The sequence below is a fragment of the Cyphomyrmex costatus genome, unplaced genomic scaffold (genome assembly GCF_001594065.2).
Source record: "Cyphomyrmex costatus isolate MS0001 unplaced genomic scaffold, Ccosl1.0 scaffold254, whole genome shotgun sequence".
In the NCBI taxonomy this organism is placed as follows: domain Eukaryota; kingdom Metazoa; phylum Arthropoda; class Insecta; order Hymenoptera; family Formicidae; genus Cyphomyrmex; species Cyphomyrmex costatus.
This window is the reverse complement of record NW_017276629.1, coordinates 170,906-182,109: the sequence shown is the minus strand read 5'-3', so window position 1 is coordinate 182,109 and position 11,204 is coordinate 170,906. Positions and strand designations below refer to the sequence as shown.

General features: G+C 31.9%; 3 protein-coding genes across 4 annotated transcripts in view; 1 reads left to right on the top strand and 2 right to left on the bottom strand.

Moving 5' to 3' along the window:
- Window positions 1-32: 32 nt before the first annotated feature.
- Window positions 33-3,892, bottom strand: LOC108774442 (mitochondrial-processing peptidase subunit alpha). Its single transcript, XM_018540547.1, has 11 exons — window positions 3,641-3,892; window positions 3,216-3,469; window positions 2,870-2,949; window positions 2,444-2,629; window positions 1,970-2,062; window positions 1,700-1,872; window positions 1,323-1,434; window positions 1,019-1,227; window positions 598-763; window positions 369-501; window positions 33-292 (listed from the first exon to the last, which is right to left on the bottom strand). Exons 1-11 carry the CDS (start codon window positions 3,676-3,678, stop codon window positions 114-116), a joined length of 1,623 nt encoding a protein of 540 aa, XP_018396049.1. The 5' UTR covers window positions 3,679-3,892; the 3' UTR covers window positions 33-113.
- A 527-nt stretch (window positions 3,893-4,419) lies between these two features.
- Window positions 4,420-8,343, top strand: p115 (general vesicular transport factor p115). Its single transcript, XM_018540552.1, has 12 exons — window positions 4,420-4,605; window positions 4,791-5,019; window positions 5,312-5,568; window positions 5,642-5,843; window positions 5,919-6,070; window positions 6,150-6,340; window positions 6,439-6,611; window positions 6,723-7,150; window positions 7,230-7,410; window positions 7,507-7,688; window positions 7,767-8,147; window positions 8,216-8,343. Exons 1-12 carry the CDS (start codon window positions 4,528-4,530, stop codon window positions 8,276-8,278), a joined length of 2,517 nt encoding a protein of 838 aa, XP_018396054.1. The 5' UTR covers window positions 4,420-4,527; the 3' UTR covers window positions 8,279-8,343.
- Window positions 8,344-8,829: 486 nt separating this feature from the next.
- ND-75 (NADH dehydrogenase (ubiquinone) 75 kDa subunit) overlaps window positions 8,830-11,204 on the bottom strand; it is a 5,069-nt gene continuing 2,694 nt past the window's right edge. For both annotated transcript variants that reach the window (XM_018540521.1, XM_018540522.1), the window contains exons 5-12: window positions 10,941-11,162; window positions 10,705-10,840; window positions 10,264-10,616; window positions 10,004-10,189; window positions 9,751-9,940; window positions 9,473-9,648; window positions 9,245-9,379; window positions 8,830-9,159 (exon numbers count right to left, since the gene is read on the bottom strand). In XM_018540521.1, the coding sequence (XP_018396023.1) occupies window positions 9,013-9,159; window positions 9,245-9,379; window positions 9,473-9,648; window positions 9,751-9,940; window positions 10,004-10,189; window positions 10,264-10,616; window positions 10,705-10,840; window positions 10,941-11,162 (1,545 nt within the window). In that variant the 3' untranslated portion in view covers window positions 8,830-9,012. The remainder of the gene's footprint in view (window positions 9,160-9,244; window positions 9,380-9,472; window positions 9,649-9,750; window positions 9,941-10,003; window positions 10,190-10,263; window positions 10,617-10,704; window positions 10,841-10,940; window positions 11,163-11,204) is intronic.

The window sequence follows — 11,204 nt, the reverse complement described above, 5'->3', positions numbered from 1 at the left end:
AGATTCACTTAATATAAAATTGAATGTACGGTGTTTCTCATTAATGTACAACTGGATGTGAATAAGTAACATTTATTTAAGATAAAAAGATTGGTAGAATATCTTATGCGATTTTAACGAAAAAGTGATAATCTGCTACGAGAACCAGGTAACCGACCTTGTGCGTCAAGCAAACCATTTTGAATATCCGCCATGGAAGGTACAGCCTTCACTTCGCCGCGTGCCGCTAAGCAAGGTGCCGATTTCAATAAACGTCGCGCTACTCGGTTGATGTCATCCTTAGATATTCCGTCTGCAAACATTGTGTTTTTTATAAATATTGAAAACTGGAATTTTATTAAATTGTAAAGAACACTTTACAGAACTACCAATAGCTTTCATGAAGTATTCTGGCCGTTTCCTAGTACCAGTCGCTAGGACTTGTCTACCAATGTCTTCAAATACAACGGGCCGTTGTTCTAGATTCATAAGCAGCATCGATTGTAATTGTTTCTTGGCTCTCTACACAAAAGATAAAATCCCAAAATGTAATAAATATATGTATAAAATACGATTAATATTTAATAATTGAATCAGAAATGTGAAGCAATATCATACCGCTAATTCGCTATCCGAGATTCCGCTTGTCATGGTGACCATCTCGTGTACAATTACTTCTACCATATCCTTGACATGAGACGGTGTGCATGAAGCGTGAATACAAAATAGACCAGTGTCTGCATAAGCATGATTGTATGCAGTTGCACTGTATAACCAATGATATCTACAACAGTTTTCTTAATGTAGCGTTCTTGATTAAAATTTTCAAAAAAATTCAAATATAATTTGCAATCTATTACTTGTATATTTCTGTTATAAATATAAATTACAAGCTTACTAATTTTTATAACATTTTAATTACCAGTTAATAGGATAAGATATAAAAATATATGGAGTAAAAAGATATAATTATTTTATATTATAAATTATATAAAAACTTCTTCCTTTATAAAACATGAATAAATAACATTAATCTTACCTATTCAACACATTGGTGTACAAACGTGTGTACATGCCCTTTCCAGGACCACCAGCACTAAAACTGCCACCGCCTCCCATCATCATATTTAACACACACATAGCAACAAAATCTGGATCTTGATGAGAACAGCCCTCTAAACCTATTACAACGTGTGATAATTCGGGCAAGCCACTAGGTCCCGCATAAATTGGCACATTGCATTCCTCCTATTAAAAACACGAACACACATTGGTTATTTATCTTTTTCAGTCGTGCAATAAAAATAAAATTATTTTAATATACTTTATACGAATAATTATACCAAAATATATCCTCCACTATATTGTGCAATGGACATATCAACAGTATTTGCATTATTTGGAAAAATAAGATCAGATTGTTCCTCCCAAATAGGTTTCTGATCTACAAAATATCTAAATCAAAGATTATTATTATTATTATGTAACCAAAAAGGTTTCAAAAATGTTTATTATATATCAGTATATATATATATATCACACATGACAACATATTACATAAAAATGATACTAAAATACATTCTCACATTGAAAAATCTACTACATTACAGACACTATTTATAAATTACTTAAATTCTTAAAAAAATATTTTTAAATAAATTTAGAAGCATTAAATTATTTAATAAATTTTTAATCTATATAGAGAATTTATGATTATTACTTAGTAACAGCATGGACCAGGTCGTCATGTTCAACACCAACTCCAGCAACTACCATTCTATTTGGTACATAATGATGCTTGAGATACGTATGTAAAGTTTTCCTATCAATCTTTTCAATATTCTTTTCTGGACAGATCTTGGGTAAACCTAATGTGTTTTGTCTATACGCAGCCTACCAATATAATATATAATTACATCTTTCTTTCCTTTATAATAAATACACTTATAATTCCATTAGGATATATTTAGAACTATTATTTTGAACTTACAGAATGAATCATATCCATTAATATAGGCTCTTGTTCTGGCCTGGTATGTAAAGATTCCAATTCAAAATGTACCGTTTGTTTAGCTATTTGTACCTGAAAATAATTTAGCTTCATATAAATATGTGCACATATAATTTAATTAAACAACATTTAAATACTAAATCTTATAGGACTATACATGTGAGAAACATAATCAATGAGAAATTGCCTTTAACAGTCGAGCTGGATCTTAAGTGGTATTATAATTTTGTGTGAATTTATATAATATATTACGTATGTAGTCTTTTAAATCGTACGCCGAACAATTTTTTGTTCTCTGTATGGAACTACCGCAATATATAAATTTACACGAAATTATAATAGCACCTAAGATCCAGCTCGTTAAAGGCAATTTTTCATTGGTTGTAATTTAATTAAATAACATGAGATGCAACAATATTTTTTTGTAAAATATGTATAAAACATTATACTCACTTCTTCCTCAGTAATTTGAGGTCTTAAGACAATATCACCTAGAACTTGAGTTACTATATCTAATCCGCGACGTTCTGCCGATGCTGCATAGACAAATGTGTCGCGAGACGCTTGACAGTCGCATATACCACCATGCTTTTCTAATGCCAGCATTATTTTATCTTTACTGTTAAATGTGTTTGTAGACTGTAACAATTAGTATAATATAATTTTGTATATAGTTATGTATTATTTATGACTTATGCAAGTTAATAAAGATCATTAATTATAAGACAAGGAATATGTAATTAAGTAATTAAATTATTAAATAAACTATACAAATGCAGATTAATGATCTTTGACACTTATTACATACTAAAATATTAATAATAACATTTATTATACACCAAGATATTAATAATAATACTTGTAATGAAAGAATCTTACACCAAATGCTAACTTTTCAAGAAAGTGCGAGATGCCATTAGGATATGCCACTTCATATCGCGGACCCGAATCAATAAGGACTGAAAATTAAAATAATACAATAATCTAAATAAACACATATCTATACACACAAATCTAATACAAGTTTATTAGTGTTTTTAATTGTAACAGGTTTGTACCAACCTAGGTTGGTTTAATACTCTATTATAATTGATGTTACAATGCTCTATCAATAGTACATCATATAACATCTTTAATCCAATCCAAGTTGATACAAACTCATTACAATCAAAAACGCTACATATAATATCCCATGCTCATTCTAATATCTATATGCTCAACTCACCACCTATAGTACAAAATTGTCCAAATCGATTTTCAGATGCAACTTTTAAGCCATTTGGTAAAATAGTAATCTGTGTTGTTTGATGCTCCTCTTTCACAGTTGAGTAAACAGCTTTTGGCAAATTTGGAACGGGTTCTGTCAACGGTGGAAATAATATAACGGTTTTCTTGTAATTCTCCTTTAAGTCAGGAGGTATTCTTTGGGAGGAAAAGTTACACCTTTGCCAAGCATTGAGATATTGCGAACGAGTTGAGCTGAAAAATAAGAAGCAAAATATATGTGCGTATATATATATATATATAAATTTTCTGTGGAATGTAGACATTTCATTCGTATGTGTATTTTTTTTCTGTTAAAAGAATAAAATCGAGGTTATACAAATCTAATTTTATGAGTAACTTAAAAGATCATGTTATTACAATTACCTTTTTTTAAGTGCAACCATTAAAGGCTTTTGCAACATTTTCGAGAGTATTTTATCAATTCGAAGAGATTTGTAGTACACAAACGTAATTCTTACAGAGGGACTCTAGTAATTCTAATTGCCGAAAGATGTTCTTGGAACGTATCTACGATGAGGATGTTTGCAGAAAGAAAGATGATGACAGCAAATCTCGATATAATCTCTGCGTTCTCTCATACAACGGATTTACAAGCAAGAATACTTAAGCATATTCGATAACGATACATCTTGTTAATATATATAAATAACATTTCAGTTTTATGAAATAATAGGTTAGATTTTCGTGATTCGTTCTTTTGGTAAATATAAATGCGTTCGGAAAAAGAGAGAGAGAGAGAGAGAGACGCTATCGTGTCACTAGGTCTGTTCTTTTTACGCTAAATTCATCGGACGCAGCAAACGTCGAGCAGCGGAGCCGGGAGCAGCAACCAACCAGCGCCACCCTCAGTGAGTGGTTCTGGACAGTTCTGGACAGTTCTGGATGCATATTTCTATTGGTGCACTCTTGAGTGTGATTAAATACAAATTAATTTGTAATTTTCAGTATTAATAAACAATTTAACCCTTCAATTACATATCTTTTGTTATCATGATAACCTCATAACCTTAAAAGAATTAAATTATTTATTAACACTAAAAATGGGTAAATCAATTTCCACCTACCGCACTTTTACTCCACCTGTTCAACGTGGTCATTTACTTTAGTTTCATGGCGCTTCAAGGTTTTTGAGGTGAAGCGCGTAAGCGGCATCGAGGTAATCGGGTTATCTCTTGGATTTAAAATGTCGACGTGTAACGTGTAGTTTACATTGACAAACTGGAGAGCTCATCGAAAGAGGAAGAAAAAAAATGGAATATTTTAAAAGCAGTCTGAAATCTGTCTTAGGAACCGTTCCCGCTGGTACACAGCCAACGGGTGCCGATACAGTGAGTGGAACTAATAAATACATGTTTCACGCAAATTACTTTCCTATATTTGAATAAACGCTGTGCATTTCCGTGTGATTACATTGCTGCTGATTATCAATAGTTTTCTATTGATTAACTAAATTGTAAATAATTTACAATGTAATGGTGCTATTGCTTTAGCAATATTTATATGTTTGATACAGGTGGAGAGACTAGTAGACAGGTTGCAATCTTCTAGTCTGCTGGATGATAGAAGAGATGCTTGCCGTGCGCTCAAGGCACTATCTCGCACGTATCGTGTTGAAGTGGGTGCTCAGGGAATGGATGCATTGAGACAAGTGCTAGAGATGGATAGAACAGATTGTGAAATAATTGGCTTGGCCTTGGACACTCTTTGCAATATTACAAATCCTGAAGTGTTTGATGAAGAGGGTAGGATTGAAGACCCATTTTTTGGCTGTATTTGTATATTACTGTCAGTTGTCAGTAAAGTATAGTATACATAACAGGAACTATAGAATTTATATCATATGTATCACTAAAATTAAAATAATTTAATTGAAAGTTGCTCATTGGTTTGAGTATTAAACAATAATTGGTGTAAATTAAGATTATATTTGTTTCATTTTAAATATAACAAGTATATATTTCAGTCATAGAGAACATTTTGAATTTTTTTTTTAATATAATTGATTTTATATCTAATTTCTTTATATTATTTTAGTGGATAAACACGGTCCCAAGAACAAGATAGGAGAACAGTTTACAGAAATATTTATCAAGCATCCAGATAGCATTAGTTTGGTGCTGACATTTCTTGAAGAGTTTGACTTTCGTGTTAGATGGCCAGCACTAAAGCTACTGACACATTTATTAGCAAACAGATCTAAAGATATTCAGGAAATAATCTTGGTCAGTCCTATGGGTGTTTCTAAATTAATGGATTTGCTGAGTGATAACAGAGAAGTTATACGCAACGATGTATGCTGAATTTATCAATGAAAGCTTCAGGAAATAATGAGAATGTTTTGCTTATAATATATCTTTTATATAGGTCTTATTGCTGCTCTTCCAGTTAACAAAAGGAAATGCTAACATACAAAAAATAGTGGCATTTGAAAATGCATTTGATCGTATATTTGATGTTATTGAGCAAGAGGGTAACGCAGATGGTGGTATTGTTGTGGAAGATTGTCTTCTATTAATGTTAAATCTTCTCAAAGGAAATGTTAGTAATCAAAACTTCTTTAAAGAAGGTAATATACTTGCGATTGAATCTTTCTGGCAATAATCTTATAGTTATGTAATAATTTTTGCATTGCATTATACAGGTAGCTACATTCAGAAATTAACACCAATGTTTCAAATTCCCAATGAAATGGAAGATAATAATCTTGGTGGATGGAGTCCTCAGAAAGTATCTAATGTTCATTGCATGGTACAAGTTGTACGAGCATTGGTAGCACCGAGTGCTCCTGCTCAGGTAAAAAATAATATAGCACTACATAAAATTTCCAATGTATGTATCTTTAAATAATAGCTAAACAATTATATATATGAAGGCAGTTGGAGCTTGTCAACGAACTATGAGAGCATGCGGATTATTACAAGCTTTGTGTGATATATTGATGGCTAGTGGCGTGCCAGCGGATGTATTAACCGAGACCATTAATACTGTAGCGGAAGTAATAAGAGGAAATGCTAGTAATCAAGAATTTTTGGCGGGTGTTATGGCACCGAGTACTCCTCCAAGGTATATCTTGAATACATGCTTTTACTTATTTTCTATCCGCGTACATGAATATTTTTCAGAGTAATAAACGATTTATAAATTACATAAGTATATTATAGGCCGGCTATTGTCGTCTTACTAATGTCTATGGTGAATGAAAAACAACCATTTGTTTTACGATGTTCGGTATTATATTGCTTTCAATGCTTCCTGTACAAGAACGAGGTAGGACAGACACAGTTAGTCCAGACTTTATTACCACAAGGCAATGAGGCACCATCATTAACTACAGGTTCATAATCTCTTTTATAAATGTATAATGTAAAAAAATAACTCCAATTCTAGATAAATATGTTTGATAACTGAAATAACACATGACTATTTCACATATATCTGTTGTTAGGACAGTTGTTGTGTGGTGGACTATTCTCTATAGATTCTTTGTCAAATTGGTTCTCCGCCGTGGCATTATCTCACGCTCTGATTGAGAATATAAGTCAAAAGGAACAACTTTTAAGAGTACTTCTTGCAACCAATATTGGAAAACCACCAGTGACGCTTATGCAACAGTGCGTTATGTTGTTGCAACAGGGTAACAAAACGCAGTGTAAATTGGGCCTGCTGATTCTGCTTTGTCGATGGACTTCGTATTGTCCACTCGCAGTAAAATCATTCTTAGCTATTGACTCTTCAGTAGCATATTTAACAGCTCTTTTGTCATCACAAGAAAATAATGATGATTTACAAGAGACCTTACTGCAAAGTATGTGTGCTTTGCTTATCGGTATTTGCGTATACTTCAATGATGATAGCGTTCCTACTTATACAAAAGTAAATACCAATAATTGTATAGATCCAATATATAAAGTGACTAATGTGCAACTAATAACTTAACTGTATTATTTTATAGGAAAAAGTGTGCAATTTAATAGAGAATAGAATAGGTTGGGAAAAGTTCCAAGATGCAATCGGTGGTATTGCCAAACACGAAATATATTCTCGAACACTAAAACATCCACAGCCTTCAGCTAAGAATCCATCAGAACTTTTATTGGATCATGAATTTTGCAGGCTGTTAAAAAGTTTGGAAGGTACTTAAATACGTCAAATATTTAAATTTTTTACAATCATAAAGAAAATTAATGTTGACAATTTTTTTGAAACAAATAAGATTTTCGTTTTTTTAGGTATTATAATAAAATCGGTGATAGATGTTAATAATGAAAACAGAAATCAATTATCTGTAATGAACTTACCTGATAGTACATTAATTTCACAATATAAAGATCTTATTAGAGAACAGGATATACAAATTCAAAGGCTAAATCAAGCTAATGATTTTCTTACAAAAGAAAAACAAGAATTTGAGGTAGGGATTAAATTTCTTTTTAGAAAATTATAAATTTATAGAATATATTAAAAAAAAATTTTTTACATTTTTCTATAGGCACAAATACAAGAACTTCGTTCAACCGTTAGTCATTTACGAGATCAAAATTTGGTTCTTCGAGCTGCACAAGCTAATATAGGAGATGGAAAAGAAACAAGTACTTCTAGTAATAATAAAGATTTGGAAAAAGAATTACAAACGTATAAAACAATGGTTGTAGATTTAGAAAATCGTGTAACTGAATATATGCACATAATGCAACAGCACAATGAAAAGGATAAAGAAAACAGGGAATCAGAATTGGAATCTCAATTAAAATTGAAGACAGATGAGTTTGAAATATTGAAGAAAGATCAAGAGGCTCTTTTAGAACTCTTGACAGATCAAGACAGTAAAATTTCACTGTATAAAGAAAGATTAATTGAATTAGGGGACAAGGTATGTTTTATAAAGCTGTTCTTCATATAATATATGATAAGTAAAATAAGTATCTTTTCCCTTTTTAGATTGAATCTGATGAAAGTTCGGGTGAACTTGACACAGATGATCAACCAGAATCAAGTAACTAAGCTTTAATTGACGTTCCTTCAAATAAATTAATAACAGAATCTTCATTTACCAATTCTTTTATCAATAAGCAACTTTTTTTTTCACATTTTATAAGATTTCATTTAAAGTATCTTAAATGATGTAAACATAATATATACATATATGCAAATATGTGTATATTTGCACATTTGCAAATGTGTACACAAATATGTGCACATAATTGTATAAATGATGTTCAATCACGGTTTCTATAAGCTAAAATGTATAAATTCGATGAATAGTTATATATAAGTAAATTGAACTATATATATCATTCTAATGTAATAACGTTTTAACATTCTAATGAAATAGACAGTTTATAAAAAATAATGTAATTGTAAAAGTAGATTACATTTGAACTGAAGAAATCGCCAATCATTCCTACGTTCAACATTTTGATATCTAGTGCAATGTTTACGATGTTTACAAAGAATTATCCAAAAAAAATGTATTTTTAATATATTTATTTTAAATAACTTATTCTAACTACGATTGTACAATTAATAGAACTGACAGGGATAACATTTGTAAATTCTCATTTTCAATAATTTAATATACAGTAAAGTATAATAGAGCTCTATTAATACATCTTAATGTTTTTTTTTTAATGTATCTAATTCTTTTGTCATTGGCTGCGAAATGTTGTAATATCTAGCCAATAATATCAAATAACTAGCAGATGAGAATTTTATCTAATGTAATATCAGATACAGATTTATACTGCACTTTGTCGTTGTTTCATGACTGCTTGAACGCACTTTGCCATAGTTAAAGACGCTCGTGATACTACATCAGTCATGAAGAACTGATCCAACGTTTTATGTTTGATGTCCACAGGGTCTGATGTAAATGATCCTCCAGACTGATGTTACATGTACATAACAAACAATATGTAAAGATAATATTACTTTGTATTTAAAATATTTATCCAATCACAAGATACAAACCTTAGCTATTTCCAAAGCTTGCTTAAAAAAATTAGCTGGCTCAACATTGCCATATCTGACTAGATGAGGTGCAACCTCTTCAAGTCTGGATCTTACATCGTTCAGATCATCATAGGGTAAAGTAACTCCAGCCAACTATATAACAATTTAACAAAAACATGCGATATTTCATACCTTGACTTAAATTAACAAGCGTAATGCAAGATTTTGCTATAAAACTTCATTTACTTCGGAAAGAGCACGAATAATTTTCCAATCTGGTCGCGCTAAGCCAGGCGGTGTAATTGCTGCGCACGTTTGTTGGGAGCGACCTTCTGTGTTAACGTAACTCGCGACTTTTTCAGTGTATGCTGCTCCAGCCAGTATAACATCCGCAATGGCTGCTCCAGCATCACCATGACTTCCTAGAATTACAAATGATATTCAATCATGATTTATTTGTAATTAATATTAGAATATAAATATAGTTAATTTTACATATCTCTTTAGAGTTGTTGTATACATACCTATATAAATGATAAATGTATTTGGAAAATCTTCCTTTTTAATATTTGCGTCGTCAGCACCCAAAAGAAACAGAACTTTTGGTTGTTGTTCTTTAATTTCTTCTACAGTCGAACCATAACCGATATCCAAGGCGGCGACTTGAGATGCGTTTGTATGCAGTATGTTCAAAACCTTCCAATCCTGGGGAGCCTAAGACAAAATATATAATATAATTTCTATAAGATAGCTATACAAAAGTCAGTAGTGGCTCACTTTTGAGTTATCTCCTAAAGCCTTTGCTAATGCTTGCGTTTCATAGAGAATCTTAGCTCCATCCTGTCGAGTCAACTGGTCGGTGCCCAAGATAACGAGTGGTTTTTTAGCCTCTTTCAGAGTTGCACAGAACGGATGCGAGCCGTTTCGTAATTTTGTTATTATATCAAAAGATTCTCCTAAATGCTATATAAAAAAAATTACATTTTGTAAAATAATCTACACATTGTTTCTCTAAAATAAATAAAAGCTGATAGTACCTCATGTTCATATGTCAAGTCTACATCCGGGCCAATGAAGGCAATTGTTTGTTCACCATGTAAGTAGCCCTTCCTGAGACGTGTGTTTATGAGTGGTGCTTCATATCTTGGATTCGTACCGATTAGTATTACAATATCTGCGTCTTCAATTGCCGCAATAGTATTGTTTAGAAGATAGCTACTTCTGAGATCAATACCCGATCCGTCTTTCGGGAAGCATTGTTCTGTGGCTAGTTCCTCGCTGCCCAATTTGTTTACTAAATCTTTCATAGCAATAAGGGCTTCTGCGTCTGCCAATTTCCCAGCAATCGCGGCGCATTTGTCCGCTGATATATTCACTAGAGGTCTAGCAGCTAATCAATATAAAGAATGTTACTGAACGATTTTATCACATACGAATCTGTTAAGTGTACATGCGTAATAAATACTGATCAATCCTACCTGCAATAAGTGCATCTTCCCAATCCACAGCTTCTAATTTTCCATTGATCTTCATCATTGGGGTAATAAGTCTTTGCCTTTTGAGTCCATCATATGAGAAACGAGCTTTGTCCGAGAGCCATTCCTCGTTTACCTCCTAAAAAAATTATATCATTAATTATTATTGGTAATGTGTAACATAATTCAGCATCTTTTACATTCTTACTGCATATATATAATATATTAAAAGAATTTACCTCATTTACTCTTGGTAGTATTCTTAGGACCTCTCCGGTTCTGTGAGAGATAACTATATTGCTACCAACAGCATCATGAACATCAATACTGTCAGTACGACGCGTCTCCCAAGGACGAGCAACAAACGCATATGGCTTACTAGTTAGTGCACCCACTGGACAGAGATCGATGATATTGCCAGATAATTCTGATAAGAACATTTTCTCGACATATGTTCCCACCTTTAAAATCATTATATAATCTATATATTTATATATATATAT